This window comes from Maylandia zebra, linkage group LG17 (assembly GCF_041146795.1).
Source record: "Maylandia zebra isolate NMK-2024a linkage group LG17, Mzebra_GT3a, whole genome shotgun sequence".
NCBI lineage: Eukaryota > Metazoa > Chordata > Actinopteri > Cichliformes > Cichlidae > Maylandia > Maylandia zebra.
In genome coordinates this window covers 36,202,437-36,223,812 of record NC_135183.1, presented here as the reverse complement: position 1 = coordinate 36,223,812, position 21,376 = coordinate 36,202,437, and the positions used below count along the sequence as shown (strand labels likewise).

At 39.5% G+C, this 21,376-nt stretch overlaps 2 protein-coding genes across 2 annotated transcripts in view; both read left to right on the top strand.

Annotated features, from left to right (window-relative positions):
• The window catches only part of slc2a13a (solute carrier family 2 member 13a), a 101,519-nt gene that overhangs the window by 71,037 nt on the left and 9,106 nt on the right, over positions 1 to 21,376 (top strand). Inside the window, exons 5-6 of the mRNA XM_004553916.4 lie at positions 20,083 to 20,246; positions 20,353 to 20,473. Coding sequence (XP_004553973.1) covers positions 20,083 to 20,246; positions 20,353 to 20,473 — 285 coding nt within the window. The remainder of the gene's footprint in view (positions 1 to 20,082; positions 20,247 to 20,352; positions 20,474 to 21,376) is intronic.
• Positions 13,876 to 16,369, top strand: LOC143413329 (uncharacterized). Its single transcript, XM_076876152.1, has 3 exons — positions 13,876 to 13,897; positions 14,556 to 14,711; positions 15,137 to 16,369. The coding sequence occupies exons 2-3, from the start codon at positions 14,586 to 14,588 to the stop codon at positions 15,368 to 15,370; spliced, it is 360 nt and encodes a 119-aa protein (XP_076732267.1). The 5' UTR covers positions 13,876 to 13,897; positions 14,556 to 14,585; the 3' UTR covers positions 15,371 to 16,369.

Genomic DNA, 21,376 nt, shown 5'->3' with positions numbered 1-21,376 from the left:
TTCCTCCCTCTCTCCAAGTCACATATGTTCACACAGAGGGTACATTTGAGACCCTATTAGCACATTTTCCCACAGAAAGCCTCCCTCCTCCCGTCAGCCTTGGAGTAAAATATCTAACAAAAAAAGTGAGCTCTTCTGGTCTTTATCAGAGGAATTCAGGCGAAAGATTGACTGAGATTGTAACTGACCAGCCAGTTCAACCAATAACATCTTGATGAAGTGACAAAGTTGCGTTTCTCACTTCATCAAACTGACAGTTAACACGTTTCCCTCTGATTTGCCCTTTCATATCTAACATACTTATGGAGATCAGTGCTGCGTTAGGGGATATCTGTAATTATAAACCCCAGCCTGTCAAATACAGTTACAAACCTCACACGATCTAAATATTTTTTTTTCTTTTCAGTCCAACTTCACAAAGGAGCAGTGGTTAACAGCACCTAAGTCTCTCAGAGATTCTGGTTAAATGAGAGCTTGAGATCTAGTCTAAGCATCGCCTTTGCACCATTTATTCCTGTGCGGTCTGTGTTGGCATGTGGTTGCATTTCGTCACATTTCTGATTATGTTTCAGAAAGGTGTAGCTTGAACAGAGAAGTATAAATCCGCCTTTACACCTGCTCACACACTAAACTTGGTGCATATTAGTATCACTTGCCTGAATGCTAATTTGTGCTCTGTTCTGTGTAATGTCCATTTATGCAAGCAAACGTACTTGAGCTTCATCCACAATCCCAGTAGGTGAATTTTTATCATGCTCAGCTGTTTGTGTTGCAATAACATTTCAGGAGTCTGTGAGATCTAACTGTATACAGGTGTTGAAGCTCTATCTGGCAGGTGAGGATTTTTCTATTTGTGCTAGCAAGGCAGTGATCAGCTAACCTCTGCCGCTGTTCTATTACTACTTTATGTGTATTTAGCCAGCTGTACTCTACAGTATATAAATAGATGTTATGTGAGCTATCGTGACTACTTTCCAGTATGAAGCTATTATAAAATGAAGGAATACAGCAAGTAATACTTTATATTAATATTTTTTTATTTTCTTCTCCTGCCCTATTTTCTTTGGTCATCAAATTACTTACTACTTTATCTTTATTTACTTATGCGTGCATTAATGCAAAACGGTAATAAGAAAGGAAAACGGATGTGTGTAGAGTGCCCAGGCAGGACCGTGGGGTTATATTACTGGCTGATTTGTTTAGCATGTGTCTCCATGGCATCAGCTTCCTATCAAATCTAATTCTTTATTGAAAGTGCCTTAACGTTCTCCCAGATTGTCCCTGCCCACTTCAGCCCCATTAGCTGTTAATTTAGCACTCCATTCTCTTCATGCATGGTCACTTAAAAAAAAGCCTATTGCTTAAAATTAGGAAAAATGCGCAAGTGTATTTTTAACGGAAAGGTGCAGGGAAAAAAGTTTGCACATATAATATGCATACATGGAGATACTGATTATATGGTACGTACACCAGCTCAGTGGGTAGCCTGCTAAGGTACTGATTTTTGCTGAATGACCATCAGCTGCTCTTAATCCAGTTTGTTGATCACTATAATGACTTGTAAAGCCTAGTTTGCACAATAAAATCATTATAATTTATGATGGCATGACTTTTATTTCAATAATGGGCAGTAAGCTTATGTAGCTTTGTTAACCTAGCTATATCTGCTTTTTATTTATTTATGTATTAAAAATTAAAAGTTCACCGTTGTGTTAGTGGCTCGGCGAGGGTGTCCTTGGTTACAGTACCAACAGCATCGTGAAAACAACATAATCTTTAGAGTTATATTCACTGTTTGACATTTTAGCTTCACAATTATAGATAATTGTAGTAGAACCCCGACGTACGAAATTAATTCGTTCCCGAGGGTCTTTCGTAATTCGAAAATTTTCGTAAATCGAAGCACCCATCAAGCGCTTTGAGTGAGGCGATGCTGAACGATAGGCTATAGGCTAATTGCTAACTAGAACAACAATACCTCGTTCAAGTGGAACAGCGAAGCACAAGTACGGAAGCCAAGGGGTTGTCACATGATTCGGAAGGCATTGTTGGCATTGTAGGCTCAGCCAATCAGAGCCAGCGGATTTCGTTACTCGGGCATTTTGCCGTAACACGGGCAAAAATATTGCTGTTCAGTGCCTTCGTAACTTGAATTTTTCATGAAACGGGGTATCCGTAAGTCGGAGTTCCACTGTACTAGCTAATTGCTACAGCTATGGAAGCTAGGTGTTTGCCCAATCCATAGAAAGCTAACCTAAGCCATAACTAAAGATCTACCGAGCTTCTGTTGCGCAAGATTTAAGACATCAATAGTGCTGAAACTGCAGAAGTATCAGTAGTGGTTTAGGGTTTGTTTGCAGAAGATCAAATAATTTTTTTTTGTTACTTCAAATAGATTAAAAGGCCTACAGAGAACTAAAACTGGCCATGAGTATGCGTAATGGCCGTGGACATGGTCCCATACGTGCCATTATTATTTTACAGCAGCTTGATTTAAACTCATGTGTCAGGTACTCTCCCTGAGCTCTCTTGGTGTTACATGAATAACCTCCTTGCTTTCACTCACTCACACACACACACGCGCACACAAACATTCAAAAACTGTCAGAGAAACCTGTGTGATGAAAAATGTATTTATCAAGAATGCATCACTCAGGAAAAAAAGAAGCTGGATGGATGGCTGTGTGGATCACATCAGTAACATGAATCCTGCAGGAGATTTTCTTTTTTTATGGATCTCCCTTCCCATCTCTGTTGTTTAGCTATAAATGCAGAACAATGTGGTACAGCAATTGGTCAAATTAGATATCATCTTTATGCATTAGCTGATGGATCATTTCGAATGAATTAGCCTCATAATCTTGCACGTAAAGGTCACTGTGTACTGGTGGGAAATGTGTGTGTGCATCCTGTGAGTGGTGAACGAACTATCTTAAAAGACAGGAAGATCTTCCAACTGGGCTGGAGAGTAGAGTAAAAGCAGAGAAGAGGAGGGCAGAGGGAGATCTGACATTGATGGTGATGAGGTGGAGGAAGGGCCACGGAGGGGGATCAAGGCAGATGACAGGAGAGGAAGTGTAAGATTTATGAAGGAAGACAGAGAAAGGGGACAAGAAATATTGAGCTGTGGATGAAAAGACCCGTGTTCTTTTATTCTCTTTGTTTCTTTGCTGCTTTTTGCAACAATCATGCAGAGAGGGTTTTTTTGTTCTTCGCTCCAGGTTTCTCAAAAAGTAGCATCAAGGACTTCTAACCAAGTACAACCAATGCTTTAGACTGCACACTTACCAAAATAGTGGTTTGATCCAGAAGTTGAAGCAATTATGTGCAAAAAAAGAGATGCTTTTCAGGGTATTAATGACCAGTGGAATGTGCATACTTTATCATGCAAACACTGCAAACATTTCCTGAAATCGTTCACGTGGCATGTTTCCTTTTCTGCTTTTATTTTCTCCTGCTTGCACTTCGTAAGGTCTCTCATGGTGTGAACTTTGATCTTTTCCAGAAGATGAGAAAATAAGTCTCAGAAAGTCCAGAAGTGACATTTTATTCCCAACACCTTGGCCAAATTTCCTTCAACCAGCACTATAATAATGGTTAATTATCACCACAAGTAGAACAAACTACTAAAACTAAGTGCTTTGTGAAATATATGAATTTAGGTAAAGGGGGCAAGACAATCTAGCTTGGCATAGAAACTAGAGATTTATACCAGAATACAATGGCAGTTGGTATGCAGTATATGCAACAGACTTCGATTCTATTTGTCAGAATTTAAATTGCCAAGTACGCTGATGACAAATTGATAACACAGCAATTAATAATACAGTACAAGCTCTGCAGTCTCAGTGAGCTTGATAAATTCTCGATCTGCCAGATGTTGTAGTTCAGCGGTCCCCAACCTTTTTTGCGCTACAGACCGGTTTAATGTCAGACAATATTTTCACAGACCAGCCTTTAAGGTGTCGCGGATGAATACAACAAAATAAAATGATACAACCAAGACAATATTTGTAAATATAATAATAAAGGCGAATTCACTGTGTAATTGTGTAACTTTATTAGCAGCATCCAGCAATGATATCCAGCAAGCCACCCAGGTAAACATGAAATTGGAAGACCTTAGGCTAGTTAGCTAACAGTGGCAAAATTGTCCAAATAAGAGCAAGGGAAGTGCCCACTATTAATTGGTGGCAGATGGAGTTTTTCTCTGGGACAGATGAAAGATAAAAATGCTAAAAAGAAAAAGCCACTTAATATAATTGGCCAACTGTTAATAGACATCTTACCCAAGTACTCTTTGCGTGGTAAACTCACTTCCTCACTTCCCACTACCCAGGTGCTGTTAATAATGTATATGTATGGTAGTTTTCTGTGGTTCTCATCTTAAAAACAACCTTCTCTAATGCTATGACATCCTAATAATATAAGATATCAGAGATACATCTTTGCCAACATGCAGTGCAAATCACTACAATTTTATTTACCTCATGGAACAACCACATATGTATTGAGAAAACCAGCATTGTGATATTAAATTTAGCTACTATATGAATGCACATAATCTCAGTGTGCTTTGTCATGTTGCCAAGTACTCATTTTGTTGTTGCAACATGCCAGTTGGCCCTCGCAGATGGTCCCACAGATAAATGTCATGTTGGAAATGTCACAAAAAACAGTTTTACGTGGTCACTCTGCTGGCGGGCCGGCGAGGAGCTGGCAGAGCTTGCACTGATCTGCGTGTGTTTTGTGTGCATGCAATCCAAGAAGCTAGACCAAAAAATAAATAAATAAAAAATACTGGGTTGTTTTTGCCTGTGTGTGTGTGTTTTCAAGCATTCATAAGCAACCTAATCGTGCCAACATCTTCTGTCTCCCACCGAGACACAGCCAGACCTTTTTAATGACAAATATTCTAATTTAGCTTCTAATCAAATGCATACAGAAACGCATCACACTCGCATGCTCCTCACAGCAGGATGTCATGTGTGAAGCTGTCTTATTAAGTAGCTGGATTGGTGTTTACTACACATGACAACAAATACAACCAGTGGAACATAGTGCAACGTGATCACTATTTGCAGTTATTTGTGTGCTAATTTTGATACGTGACATGGGTCAAGTAATTAAAAATAAACTATGTTCAATTAGCTAAAATATTTCCAGTGGCTAACACTATAGAAATGTGTTAACTAATTTATTATCACTAACACTGTACCTTGGAATAATGTTAATAGGCTACTTGCAACCATCCTAACACTTGAGTCTGTGACCTGTCTACAAAATATAATGTTAAAAATTTAAATAAATCATCTGCCCAATAATGTCTTTGTTGTTGTTACATTTTTTTGTTTGTTTTTGCACTCTGGTATTAAATTGAGTATTAAGAGTCATGTAATTTTTCTGGTATTGGTACTAACTACTCAACCTGTGGTATCCTGGTATCATGACATTCCTAGAACAAGCAAAAATTTCAGAAAAATCTGCATTTTTAAGATTAAATATACAAATTAGCAATATACAATGTGTCAAATTTGCAAGAAACAGCCCTTTCCACTTATAATACTACTTTCCCCCCCATAAATCTGTACTTTTTGTCTTATAAATTTGCCATTTTGGGTGGAAGTTTTCAGCTTTTTTAATGTTTCAGAGACTTTTTGACCCTATTCATCATCTACAGTGGGGCAAAAAAGTATTTAGTCAGCCACCGATTGTGCAAGTTCCCCCACTTAAAATGATGACAGAGGTCAGTAATTTGCACCAGAGGTACACTTCAACTGTGAGAGACAGAATGTGAAAAAAAAATCCATGAATCCACATGGTAGGATTTGTAAAGAATTTATTCGTAAATCAGGGTGGAAAATAAGTATTTGGTCACCTCAAACAAGGAAAATCTCTGGCTCTCACAGACCTGTAACGTCTTCTGTAAGAAGCTTTTCTGTCCCCCACTCGTATGAATGGCACCTGTTTTAACTCATCATCTGTATAAAAGACACCTGTCCACAGCCTCAAACAGTCAGACTCCAAACTCCGCCATGGCCAAGACCAAAGAGCTTTCGAAGGACACCAGGAAAAGTATTGTAGACCTGCACCAGACTGGGAAGAGTGAATCTACAATAGGCAAGCAGCTTGGTGTGAAAAAATCAACTGTGGGAGCAATCATCAGAAAATGGAAGACATACAAGACCACTGATAATCTCCCTCGATCTGGGGCTCCACGCAAGATCTCATCCCGTGGGGTCAAAATGATCATGAGAACGGTGAGCAAAGATCCCAGAACCACACGGGGGGACCTGGTGAATGACCTGCAGAGAGCTGGGACCAAAGTAACAAAGGTCACCATCAGTAACACACTACAACGGCAGGGAATCAAATCCCGCAGTGCCAGACGTGTTCCGCTGCTGAAGCCAGTGCATGTCCAGGCCCGTCTGAAGTTTGCCAGAGAGCACATGGATGATACAGCAGAGGATTGGGAGAATGTCATGTGGTCAGATGAAACCAAAGTAGAACTTTTTAGTATAAACTCAACTCGTCATGTTTGGAGGAAGAAGAATACTGAGTTGCATCCCAAGAACACCATACCTACTGTGAAGCATGGGGGTGGAAACATCATGCTATGGGGCTGTTTTTCTGCCAAGGGGACAGGACGACTGATCCGTGTTAAGGACAGAATGAATGGGGCCATGTATCGTGAGATTTTGAGCCAAAACCTCCTTCCATCAGTGAGAACTTTGAAGATGAAACGAGGCTGGGTCTTCCAACATGACAATGATCCAAAACACACCGCCCGGGCAACAAAGGAGTGGCTCCGTAAGAAGCATTTGAAAGTCCTGGAGTGGCCTAGCCAGTCTCCAGACCTCAACCCCATAGAAAATCTGTGGCGGGAGTTGAAAGTCCGTGTTGCTCGGCGACAGCCCCAAAACATCACTGCTCTCGAGAAGATCTGCATGGAGGAATGGGCCAAAATACCAGCTACTGTGTGTGCAAACCTGGTAAAGACCTATAGTAAACGTTTGACCTCTGTTATTGCCAACAAAGGTTATGTTACAAAGTATTGAGTTGTATTTTTGTTATTGACCAAATACTTATTTTCCACCCTGATTTACGAATAAATTCTTTACAAATCCTACCATGTGGATTCATGGATTTTTTTTCTTTCACATTCTGTCTCTCACAGTTGAAGTGTACCTCTGGTGCAAATTACTGACCTCTGTCATCACTTTAAGTGGGGGAACTTGCACAATCGTGGCTGACTAAATACTTTTTTGCCCCACTGTAGCTCATTACACCTCTGATTTTTTTTCCCAATAGAGCTATTCTGTTACCTGCGCTTGCAAAAATAAACACAAAGATAATGGCACAGCAACATTCAGAACATCCCAAACTATTCTTTTTCAGAGACTTTGGTAATTTTGCTACTTGTTGCATAGATAGCATGCCAGCTACTGAAGTGAGCTTAGTCCTTGCATCCCAGCTAGCCACATACATGCTAGCTTAGTTACAAAAGCTTCTCAAACTCTTGTCTATTATATTTATAAGATTTACAGGTGTAATTTGTTCTAAAAATGTTCCATCCATCCATCTTCATCCGCTTTATCCGGGGCCAGGTCGCGGGGGCAGCAGCCTAAGCAGAGAAGCCCAGACCTCGCTCTCCCCAGCCACCTCCTCCAGCTTATCCGGGGGAACACCATGGCGTTCCCAGGCCAGCCGAGAGATATAATCTCCCCAGTGTGTCCTGGGTCTGCCCCAGGGCCTCCTCCCAGTGGGACATGCCCGGAACACCAACCCCAGGAGGCGCCCAGGAGGCATCCTTGTCAGATGCCCGAACCACCTCAGCTGGCTCCTTTCGATGTGGAGGAGCAGCGGCTCTACTCTGAGCCCCTCCCGGATGGCTGAACTTCTCACCCTAGAACCCTAAAAATGTTCTATACTTAATTTAACAAACAGTGTAGAAGAACTGTCTGTAAAAAAAAAAGTTGTTATAAAAGTCTTTTAGCTCATCCCGTTCGCTAACATTGGTGCAGTTGTCTGCTGCCTCTTAGCTCTCCTCCGGATATTCATCCCTCTATATATTTTAACTTCAGATGAGAATGGTATAAAAAGGAGGACATAGATGGCCATCTATGTCCACTGTGAGCGAGCATCTTTGAACACCAACTGTCTGACATCTATAATACAGTTTTGAGTCCCTCCCCAGACGCCTGAACGCCCACTCACATCCTGGGCCATCCGACCTGAGGAATTCGCATGATAAGGTGGGGCCAGGTTTCACAATGAGCTCACCCGAAACTCTGGCTGATTGGGACCCACACCCAGTTTCACACCTTGGCTCAGGCGATTAGAGGATCATCAGGGGGTCCTTTTGTCCCTCTGTGGGGGGTTACTCCCACTAGGTTTAAATCTGGGACTCTCCACCATTTGACCTTAGAACTGAAGAAGTTTCTCGGATGAGAGGTGAAACGTCTTCAAGCAACTTAAAGAAGTACAGATGCTTTTCTTTGCAAGCTCCTTTGACAAGCTACAAAGTCTTTCTCCATTCAGCAATTAACATCTCTCCAGTCACCCAAAGGTCAGTACTGTCAAAACACTGTTGAACAGCACAAAGCAGCAATTTCAACAACATGATAAGCTAAAACTTGTGTTACTGTGAACTACTGTTTTTCGCTAGTGTTGGCTACTTATCACTTCCATTTCTGTAGAGCTTTTGCCTTCTTTTTTACAGCCAACCAAATTAACTAAACATTAACTTCCCTATGTGTTAAATGGACCCCTATATTTACCATTACTTCTGAATGGTAAAATGGTAAATGGCCTGTATTTATATAGCGCTTTACTAGTCCCTAAGGACCCCAAAGCGCTTTACATATCCAGTCACCCATCCATTCACACACACATTCGCACACTGGTGATGGCAAGCTACATTGTAACCACAGCCACCCTGGGGCGCACTGACAGAGGCGAGGCTGCCGGACACTGGCGCCACCGGGCCCTCTGACCACCACCAGTAGGCAACAGGTGAAGTGTCTTGCCCAAGGACACAACGACCGAGACTGTCTAAGCCGGGGCTCGAACCGGCAACCTTCCAATTACAAGGCGAACTCCTAACTCTTGAGCTCTTGACTGGGCCATATTAATTTAATGTCATTAATTTATTGATTGATTTAGGAGTTTTGTATTTTCTACTACTTGAGGAGTGGGGAAACAGGAGAGTGCAAAGTGTGTTTGATTCTGTGATAGCGGCAGACATCTGCAGATGTTACACTTGGTGCTTTGTGAATGCGGATTTGTGTGAACGTGTATGTGTGTTTACAGAGTTGCCAATCAGAACATCAAGTGTGAGGTTTACCTATTTGGGCTGAGCCTTTTTTTTGTTCCGGAGCGTAAATGTAATGCAGTTCTGCGTTCATATGCATTCATTTGAAAAATAGGCCAGTTCCCAAGAGAGTCACTGTCTCCCTGTTTCTGTCTGTCTCTCTTTCATGCACTCCCTCCCGATATATGTCTCTCTTTCTCTCTCCCCATATCTTTTCTTATCTGTCCAATAGTTCTTGTTTTCACACCCACGTCCCTCATTTTCTATTTTCTCCGTCCATTCAGTCTTTTTCTCACCTTTCAGTCTTTTTCTCACTTACTTCCTGCTTTCTCTCTCTCTCTCTCTCTCTCACTATACATGCCTCCTGCTGTTTCTCTGCTCTGACACCTTGTCTGTTACACTCTTACTCAGTGAATCGGTCACTCAGTCACGTGCAAACACTTGCTCGTACATGCGCACCCACACACTCACTGCATTCCCACTCACACACACTTAACACTTGTTTGCTCGCTTCATCTCATAATTTCACTGCTGCCTTATAGCTGATCCTTCAGCTGCCTCTAAATCCATACTATTAGGTTACATAATTAGATCAGTGCTCTGTCAATAAGTAGCACTCTGTTAGAGCTTCCTTGAATATTGGAGAACCCTTCTCTCTACTCTTCTTTCACACCCCAACGCACATGTTTACTTTTCTAGCCTATATATACAGGTAATAAAGCAATATGTAACTACTTGTATTTGAATACAGGTAGTTATATGTCTGTCTTCAAACTAAATAAAAGATAAAATGCCTTCTTACAGGGTCTGTTTGGCAGTTTAATTAGACGTTTAAGTGTTGTCTTGTCTGATTTACATTCAGTTACATCAGCTGTATGAACATAAAAGTTTTAGGGTTGCCAGTTTTGATGGAAGGGAGGACATTTTTGCTTGTATATTCTGATATGCATCATACATAAGCTATAATTATGCTTAGATTAAAATTAACCAAGTGATGAATAACAAAGTAACAAAAAACTTGTTACTTGTTGCCCAGCTATAAGGTTTTTATTTTTCTACACAGACAGTGTGAAAGATGGATAGAAGGAAGGATGTGGCTGTAAAACACTCCCTCATTGGCAAACGTCTTGTGACAACAGATAATCCTTCATTTTAAAACATGGCATAACCAAGATCTATAAACCCAACTTAATTCTTTATTCAGTATGACCCAACACGAGTGTCTGGCCTCATAAGCCCATTAGGAAAGTGTTTACCCATAAACCTCTGGGGGACCAGAAGGCTTTTTGGAACCACAGCTATCGCCACCTGGTGGTCTTCAGATAGAATGCAGGTTTGTAGGCGCTTCTACAGAAAAGGCTGCAACCAACTGTAGACTCTGCAAAACTATAGACTGTAAATAAAACTCTTTTAGGAGCCATAAGCTAATGCTAGTGTTAGCTAGCTATTAGATTTTTTTTCCTTTAGTTGTTTTTTTGTTTTGTTTTTTCCTTTTGTTGTTGTTTATTGGGGGGGGGGGGGGGGGGGGGTTTCTCGCATGCAAGCAAGTCTGCATAGGTTGTTTGCCCATAATCCTATATTCTACCAAATATGTACAAAACATTTTAGTTAGCAAGACACATCCATGAATCACCCATGAAACGCTGAAATGCATCTTTAATTATCCAAACACTGAAGACAACCCTGCTGACACATAATGTTTTACTTTAGATAAGTTATAAAAAAGTGCCACTAACAAGGTTTTGTGTTAGCAAGTAAACATGCTTATTTCTGCTGTTTAGTATTTCAACATTGAGGCGGGGGAGCATTAGAGCTAGACAACCTCAAGGTACACAGTAAGGAGCTGCAGTTTGTGTTTTCACTATGTCACCAAGAATGACTGCTTTTCTGTGCAGCTTGCTTATTTGATAAAACACTGTTTGTTTTTACTATAATATAATATTTTTTTAAAGACAAAATGGCTTATGCCAGGGATGGGCCACAAAAGGAACTGTAGCTTATTGTTTATTGTTGTGGCCTTCCACAACAGTCCCAGTTTCTTATGGTGGCCATTTGAGAAAATCAACTGTCCATCCCTTGCCCATGCTCTCAACGTCAGGAGCAAACTGCACAATTAATTAAACTCTATAATTCTCTGGAACATACGCATGTCTTCAAAACTTTTGGGATATTTTGTAGAAATGTATAACTGACTTGTACTTAATAGGCTTAAACACTAAAAGCTACCAGCATGGCACTTTAAGAAGACCTCCAAGAGAATCCTGTAAGGTGACAGTAAATGTCAAGCATGAGTAAGAGGTGTCCTCTCATCACCACCCATGTCAAATGTGCCAGGATCAGTAGGGAGCCATCGAATTCAAGAGTGAGACAGTTTTTGTCTGTTGTTTTAAAAAAAGAAACACTTGTATTCGTTTTAAAAAGGAGTGTTAATCCATGTTTCCATTTTCAGACAGGTCAGGGCCAGATCACACCTTCTGCTATGTGCTTTACGCCAACACTTCACACCACAGCAGGGTCAGACTGGGCCTGAAAATACTGTTTTGTTTTGCTGTTTTACCCAGACCAACCAGCCACAACCACACCACAGATATTCCACCATGCCCACCTCATCAACACGTATACAAACACACCACCCCTTAGCACACTTACAGACATAATGCATGGATACTCTAGGCCATGGTAACACTACATACATCTATTTTAGGAGCGAGGGAAATGTTTGAAACCAGCAGCTGTAATGCATTATTTACAGTATTTGGACACAGGGAATCGATCATAAAATCATTCCCATTCTTTAGTTGCACGAAAAAAAGACTAATAATGTTTAATGAAGCTAAAAAAAAAAGGAAACCACTGCACCTAACCACTGCACTGCCCTCGTGTTGCAAAAACACTGAGGGCCTGGAAACAGAAAATTATCTTAGCAGATCTTACTAATTAAAAGTTTCCTACTGTAGCTTTTTCCAGCGCCACTTTTTGTGCTTTGCTTCTAAACTGTGTCTTTAATTGAGAGACTTTTATGGCACAGAATGGCTGCATAGTTTCGAAAGTTTGCAGATGATGTAATAATTACAGGACAGTAAAAGATGGGGTCCTGACTCTCCTGTGACTACGCTATAGCCTGTTTCCACTAGCTCAGCTCTTACAGGTGCTTTGAAGTTTTTCTCTCAAAGACTGCTCTGATTGTTAACAGAAATGAAAGCACAGAGATTTTATGAAACAGCCCTCTGAAATTACCTCAGACTGCTGTTTCATTCAAACCCTACATGGAGTCTTTCCTGTCGCTCTGTGATGTGTGCTAATAGCCGACAACTAGTGGGTGTTTTAGACTGAGAGGTGTCACTTTGTATGAGAAGTGACACCTGAAACCCTTCAGGTTTGTAGCGCTACAGAAAAGCTATGAGAAGTACACTGAAAAAAATGCAATAGGGTGGTTGTTGAATCTGCATAGAATTACTTCATATATCCAGCATGACTAATTTAAATTTCACATCTAAATATATTTTTGTCTTTTAATTTTCACATATTCTTTAAGAATATTCATTCTTTTAGAACAAATCATGTTGAAAAGAAACAAGTTAGTCGTGTTTTATCCTCAAGCTCCGCCCCCTGGAAAGGAAAAATCGGCTGCACTGTCCGCCATTTTTGTCTCTCGCTTTGGAAAATCTACTACCATCTGGAGTTTTACACTTGAAGGTAAATAGGATTTTAAAGCTAACACACCAGTGAGAAAGAGTGTAGACCCTTTATATATGTGGACTTTTACTGGGGTGTTGTTATTTTACAGGTATGTGGGCTGTTTATCGAAAACCATGAAAGGCCAATGTTAGGCTCCAGTTAGCTAATGGTAACCGAAATTATGCGATAAGCAAATTAGTAATTAACATATATAATGTGAGTTAATATTGTTGGTATATTCTTTCAGTCTAAATTAACAGACTATTACAAACTTGCATCGGTGTCTGTAGTAAGTGGTGGTACCTGCAGTGTCTTAACCATTAAACAAGCTAATGTAGGGCCGGGATATGACTAGTTTGTTCAAACATGTCTGCTGCCAATGTGACTGCTCACACACGGTAACATTACCAGCACATAGCCACAGCCGCTATAAACATGCTGAAAGGTCAATCTAGCTTCTGTAGTCAGCAGCTGGAAGACTCAACACAGACCCAAGATTCAGTGTAACGGTTATCTAAATGTTGTGTGTCCTGTTTGTAAGCCCAGAAAAAGAAATTAAATAAAATGACGACCTTGAGCTTCAAGCTAATGTAAGCGTAATGCTATAGCATAAAGCGACTAATGCAATGATGACGTTGTTAAATTAGTAAAAATACAGTAAATATATCCAACATGAATCAGTTATATTTTTGGTCTAAACATAATTAAGTCTCACGCCTTTCACTTGTTTTAGAAGGCTGTTCAGTCTTTTAAAACCAGTCATATCAAAATAACAGAAAATAGTTACGTTTTCTGTTGAAACTCCACCCCCCAGGGCGTGTTCTGCGAGGGAAAATTCACTGTGGCGGTCCGCCATTTTTTGTCGTTGCTTCGTTTACGTTTGGTGCTGAGCTTTACTTTGTCGAGGTAAACTGAAAACTACATGTTTGAGAGGAAACGAAGAGAACATCCATTATATGGGGAAGTTTTTCTCATGAATTCCTGTTGAGCAACATAGCGGAAAAAACAAGTCATTCCTTAAGTTAACTAACGATAATGCTAGCTTAAGCTGCAGGACAATATTATGTGCATTAGCTTTTTTTCAGTGTGTGCCCAGTCACATTCGCTTGTTTTTTCTCAGTGAATACAGACTAACAAACTCGTGTCCATTTAGTTAACTGATTGTACCTAAAATGTTTTAGTTAAACATTTCAATAAGCTAGTTTGCCATGGGGTGGGCTCTGTTGGGGGTGAAGATTTGCATATGTTATCTCACATTCTGTAAGGTAAATTTTCTGGAAAGGTCAAATTAACTAATTTAACTAAGTATTAATGAAAGACCTTGATGTGTATATGGCAATAATAGATGTAGTTTCTGGGTCATTTGGCAGAACTGCAAAATGGCCAGAAGGAGGCAACAGGCTTTGGGTGGTATGGAAGTAAGGGCAACTATGGAACTGCTCAGCAACATGGGACCCATAGCTAATAAATAGTAACATGACAAAAAATAACAACTTTGTGTGGATGTAACCTTGTGAGATTTGAGATTTTGACAGCATTTTTATGTGACAACTTCTCTTTTTAGATAAATGCAGAGTTTAAGCGCATTACCACCATGCCACTGCAGTCCAGATTACTCTCGCAGATAGATGTGCTATCTGACAAACTCATAAAGGTCTTCAAAAGGCGAGGAGGACAAATAGGAAGAAGACTGCAGAACATTCTGGAGCCCACGGCCCAGGTAAGAAAAAAATAATTTGTGTATACACTTTAGGGAAAATAATAATTTTAACAAAATGCTGCTTGTCACTCTATGCCAGGAGTATGTTGAAAATCACCTGGGATTTTCACAATTTACCATGGGTGCGTTTTTTGTTTTTGTTTTTTCTTTTACCTGCATTAGAACGATGTGTGGAGTTCATAGTTGAACACCTCTCTATGCTCTGACAGTATTCTGCTTCTTTGCATGGAGATTTCACTTCATGCATTACCTTTTTAAGCATTCTGAGGACTCAAATCACATGCTGTAATGAATCCATTTTTGTTCACCTAATGTGTTAATGTTAACATTTTTTGGAATAGTGACACAGATTAAAATAAGATTTGGTATAATGTTCTTTGACCAGTGTTCTGTTTAATTAAATTTTGGAATTCTGCATTTTCTAGGCCACAGATGAAGCCATTATCCAACGATCTAATAAGGAAACAACCATGGGAATTTACATCATAAAGTCAAGAGATGCCAATGGCAGCCCTGAGGACATCGGGATAGTCCTTGAAGGCCAGAGAGTCTGGCAGGATTTGGATAACTATACCCTAGCAGCTGCAATGCTGTTTGGACTAATGTACACTTTGAACCTCACCTACCCACTGGAAAAGTATACCTTCGAGGTATTATAGAAACTGGTTATGGAGCTCAAAAGGAACAGCCTTTCAAAGAAGGCCCAGGTTCTCAGGACCAGACTGTACGATTGAACAGTTTTCCAGTTATGATGTGGGAACAACATGTTTACCTCTTCGAATATATACCATCCTTTCTTTTAAGCCAGCACTGGTAAAGTTGCAGTACATAGTGAAACTTATTTTTCTGGCACTTTTCAACTTGGGGCCTTTATTACTGCAGTTTTCACTTTTCAAGCCATGGTTTTTGTTTTGTTTTTTAAATTCAAACTTTGAATGTGCATTTTTCTCAATGGAAATGGTGCCTTGCACCAATTTCACCAATTTGCAATTTTTTTCCCAAGGTGCACCACTACAAACAGATTGCATCGTGTAGTATTAGTGATTGTGATGTTTAGTGATAGAAGCAAGCCAATACTAATCAGTTTAGGTCTCTTGGTTGTGTGCCTGTGGGTTATAATGTTATTTTAAGTCTCTTCTTTGTGTCATTTTAATAATTACACCCCTGTTGCCATATTACCTTACCTTATGGTTCTTACATTTAAAAAACTATTTTTTACATAAGTGCGATGTCATAAGGCCCCACAATGTTGAATTCAGGTTCCAGCAGATAACTTTGAGGAATGTTGTGGAATGTTTTTCAAGAGATGCATTGTACAAATATGACTCATGTATATTTTGGAAGCCTGAATTGAAAGTCCATTTTTACAACTGTGTAGTATTTTCAAAAATACAGGTCATTGTTCAAAAATGTTTTGCTTATTTCTTTGATTGAGAGAAAGTGTACAGTACATACAGTAAGATCAGCCTTAATTTAGTTTTATTTATTGAACACTCAATTATATATTAGATTATATATTATATATTAGAAATTTGTTATAAAATAAAATAAGCTTACCATAAAATAATCTTGTCAATATAACACATAGTAGTCCAATACAATTAACACAAAAAGTTCATGTCTGATAAACAAGTGGTTTCTATAAATATTTGACCGGAATGAAAAACATAACAACATAAAAAAGTCATGTTCGTGTTACCAGAAAAATGTGTGCAGGTATAACATAAAAAACTAAGGTTAACCAAACATAACTTAATTTCGTGCAACCGCTTACAATAATTTTTTTATGTTTATCCCACTGATTATTTTTTTCAGTGTAACAGATTTCCCTGATATCATAAAGGGGGAAAATGCCAAGAAACAACACATATATAATACAAATATTTACACTTAACCATGACACTACAAATTGATTTCATTATCAAATAGACAGACTGGTTTAATTTGGAACCACGCTGTTCATACACATAAGGTAATACCCAGAAATTAACCGAAGAACATTACATCCCAACATCCTCCACTACAGTGCTCTCAATGTGACACCATGTCGTCCAGTGAGGAATGTCCATGGGAATACTGAGCTGCTTCACTTCTTTGTACATTGATCTCTTATACCAGAGTATCAGTCTGTCTCCTGCTCGAGCGCTGTCATAAGCAGCCTGCTATTTGCAGGTGAGCAAATATACAGAAGGAAAAAGAAAATATTCTTTGTTTTCCTTTTCTTTGCTGTGGAAAGACATTCATTTCAAAATTAGATACTTCAGTAACTACCATCCATTCAAATGTTTTTGTTTACTCTTATTAGGGTTGTGGGGGGACTGGAGCCTATCCCAGTTATCATAGGTTGAGAGGTTGGGTACATCCTGGTCAGGTCACCAGTCTGGCGCAGGGCTAACACAGAGAGACACACAACCATTCACACCTATGGGCAATTTAGAATTACTGATGAACCTAACCCCAATAACTGCATGTCTTGAGCCACACCTCTTTTCTTTTTTTCTTTTTTTAAAGATTGCTGGAAAAATGGGAAATATAAGAATGTATTGAAATACCTACAAGTAATGTTGTAAGTAATGTTGATGTCCGGGCTCTGAGGAGGCCAGTCCATGATTGTTAGTGTTCCATTGTTTGTTTTTCTCAGGGTATGCTTTTACAGCCATGACAGGATCATTGTCATGCTGAAAAAGTATGCAGTCAGTTGCTTTCCAGATGGTATTGCATTGTGGATCAAAACCTGATGGTACTAGTCTGTCTTTATATCAGTTTTGACAAGAGCTCCAACACCACTGGCTGAAATGCCGCCCCAAAACACGACAGAGCCTCCGCTGTGTGTTAAAGATGGCTGTAGTGTAGACACTCACATAAATAAATAAAAGTAAAAACACGATTTTGAAATTTTTTTTAGCCCTATAATGCCCTCTGTATCATATTTGATATATGAGTCTCTGAGACCTCTATCTCATCAACATGATCAGTACTTGCCATAATTTCAAAATGTTATGGACAAAACTCTTTTTTTGTCTAAAATTAACATTGTAGTTGACAAAAAGTTGCCAAAAAAGCCCAATGTATCAAATGTGATACAAAAAATATATAATACATATATAATAGAAATATATAATACACAACATGATATAGCAAAAAAAAGTGGATTTTGTTATAAGAGTTAATAAACATCTCAGTTCCAAAAAAATCTAAATTTTCTGGCTATTTTTTGATGGGTTGGGTCTTACAGGGTTAAAGTTGATTTATCAACTTATAGATGAGTAGTTCTTTATATATTATGTTCCCCACTTATTTCTTTTTTTTTTTTTCATTGAGATTTCATCATGACACCTTAGAATGACACTGTAGCACTTGATGATGGATAACGATGTCCTTTAGAAATCCGAGAGGCCATGTTTGCCTCTCGAGCGTCTCTTTGGGGCTTTTAAAAGCCTGAAATGCCAGTTCGGAGATGCTTTTAACATTTAACACAGGCCGTGCTTCTTGGCACTGTGGTCAAAAAATGATCATTTTGTTTCTGGAGGCTGTTATTCACAGTACTTTTTAAGTCAGAACACAATGTGTGCGCATGTGTGTGCATGTGTCTGTGCTGTAATCAGGAAGATGCAGGGCTGGAGATGGAGCACAGCGGGCTGTACTGCTGAGAACAGAAATAGTGCTTTTACTCCTGCTGCTGCTCCAAAACCGACTCATTTCTCGCGTGTGTGTGAGTGTGTGTCCATTAAGCACGTGCATTTTTGCCGGCATATATCTCAGTCTGCAGAAGCCTAATAATTCCATCAAAAACATTTATCACCTCATGCACCTTATAAGACTGTAGGTCATGCTTTTAAACCCGAGTTTCACACCATCTCATTTCCTTTTCTGTTCTCGTTCTGTCTGAGTGGATACCATGGCAGAAAAAGTAAAGTGTTATTATGCAAATCCCTCAAATGAATGTCTTTGTTTTGGGAGAGAGAGAGAGAGAAAGCCAAGAACATGAGAGAGAGAACAAGAGAGAGATAACGATGCTTTTGAAGAGATGAAAAGCAGAATGCTAATTCTGAGCTGCCTTTAGAGACACAGGCAGGCAGACAATGCTGTAGATTTATTTGAGCTTTTTCTTAATGAGTCTTACCTTCTTTGTGTTTGTGTTGCATTCTCTCAAGGTTGCTGAGTCCCTATCTATTGAATGTGCTTGCACGCAAGCACGCGTTGTGTTCATTTTGGGTAATGATGTGTTTTCTGCCAATGAGCGCATCGTTTCAATGGCTATACTTTAAAGACTGCCTGGAGGTGTTTACTTTAAAGAGTCCCTGCAGGTGTGTGCATTTTGTTTCATTGTTTTCTGCATGCATGTCCTTTTGGTTTTTTTCACTCATCTTTCTTAGTTACAAAGTAGCAAAGTTGAAACAGGAAATGGACTCTGTGCAGGTGTCTGTATTGTTGACCGCAGCCTGCTTAGAGCCTTGTTGATGATGATTGCTGTTAATCTGCACACGTGGAGCAACATGGTGCCAGAGTTGCAAGTATAATTATATTATATGAGAGATGAAGAGAGAGCCTATTTATAACTGATCGCTAGCTGTCTCTAGTGGAGCGACTGGTGCTCAAGTAGAGAGACTGGGGTTGGTGGATGAGTGAATTGCTCTTACGAAGAGAGGCTGTGATTGGCTTGTTGACTTAAAGATTGATTACAGTTTTGTATATGTTTCTGTTTGATATTTATACTTTAATGTAGCCATAATATTGTGCTGAGACTGCTTAACATTTCTCCAAATACAATTATACAGTACTTGAAATACTTTGTAGGGTTTTTGCCTTACAATACGCCTTGAGGCGACTGTAGTGATTTGATATTTATAAATAAAATTGAAATGTATTTAACTGAAGTGTAATATGTGTAATAACAGTGTAATAACAAGTGTAATAATGAAAAATGAATATGCCGTTCTTGTGTTTTGTTGACTCTGCACACTAACATTATCCAAAATGTTTCCAACTGTATTCAAACCAAGAGAATGTAAGGCAGTTTGAAATGTGTATTTTCATAAAGTGGTTTAACTTTTAAATTCTGGCACAAATTCAGAAATTCCTCCACAAATAGTTGCTTTAGGACAATGATTTAACTGCAAACTTGTTTATATGCAGAAATATAGCCAGAATACAACCAGTTGGCAGTCAGGTAAGTCAAGTCTGTTGCAAAGAAACATGTCACGGACAAGTTGGACTCGTAGGCACAGACTAACTAAGACTGACTGCAATGTGTTGCCAATCTGTCTGTGTTTATAGACAAGAAGGATACTCTTGACCTATTTTTATGCTTCGTTTTTCTTATTATTATTCTCTTAACTTTGCTTTTTCTTTCTTCTCTCATGTCACATAGGTACTACAGTGCCACCATCCTGCAGATGTCAGGAGTGCGCGATGACAGGTTGGCAATCTGGCTGGCTGGACTCACCACCCTCACCAACTTCCTGTTTACTCTGCTGGGAGTGTGGCTGGTGGAGAGAGTGGGGCGTAGGAAGCTCACCCTAGGCAGCATCATAGGTAAGGCTAAAGGAGGAGGAGACTTGAGCTGTCCAAATCAACAAAAAATATTAAAAGTTGTTTTTGTGCGCTCTTTGCGTTATTTAATTATTATATTTTTTGACAGGCACGTGTTTCAGTTTGAGTCTGTTGGCCATCGGTTTCTTAATGTCTGCACAGCACAGTCCCCCTGTCACCTACCACCCATTAGACCCCGCCATGGCCAACTCTACCTGCTCCAAGTACCAGTGAGTACTTTATCTACAGGCCTGTGGCGTTTCAGATGTATCTTACAGTATGTGGTATTATTACATCAACAGAATCTATCAGTGTTAAGTTCTCTTAGCCTGTTCCAACAACAGGTTGTCTTTTCTTTTCTGCAGTTATTCTGATTGCTCCACCGTTCACCATTTTAGCTGCAGAGTGTTAAAAAAAACACCATTTGAGCAATAAAGACCATTTACCCAGAGGATTTAATACGGTGGTATCAAAAGCAAGTCTTTTAGGGAACACGTTAAAACACTAATCTATGGTGTAATTACTCAGTAACAATTACAGTAAACTGTGGAATTGAGCTTTACTTTATTATGGGATTATGATAACAACAAGGATTTTCATTCCAGTATGAACTTGACATTAAATGGACATAAAAGCAAACAGCATGGCTGTGGAAACCCATGCTGTGAAGCTCCCAGTGCACAGTTTTTGTGCTGATGTTAATGCCAGATGAGGTTTGGATTTCTGCGGTTATTGAGTTAGCAAATCAGTGGTGACTTATATGCACTATGAGCCTTAGCATTTGGTGACTCGCTCTGTAATTATGCACAGTCAGGAACTGCTGTGGTTCCTAAATGCTTCTACTTTGCAATAATACCACTTACAGTTTATTATGGAAGAACGAAGAGGGAAAAATGTTAAAATCTGACTTGTTTCAACGGTGGCAAACTATTACAGCACCATGCACAGATTCGTTGAGCTTTTTGTTAGTAAAGGCAGACTGCATGGCTAGGTTGATTTTACACCTGTGGCAATGGGACTGAAAGCACCTTAATATCACATTGATGCTTGATGTCAATAAGAAGTCCTTAAAACTGAAGCATGCAAAAGGACCTGGATCACAGAGGCGCCAAGGCTCAATTATTCCTTCTTCC

Excerpts from the sequence above, each read along its gene's own strand:
- LOC143413329 (XM_076876152.1), top strand. The coding sequence starts at position 14,586 with ATGCCACTGCAGTCCAGATTACTCTCGCAGATAGATGTGCTATCTGAC. Across the intron at positions 14,712-15,136 it reads TTCTGGAGCCCACGGCCCAG|GCCACAGATGAAGCCATTAT; the intron begins GTAAGAAAAAAA and ends TGCATTTTCTAG.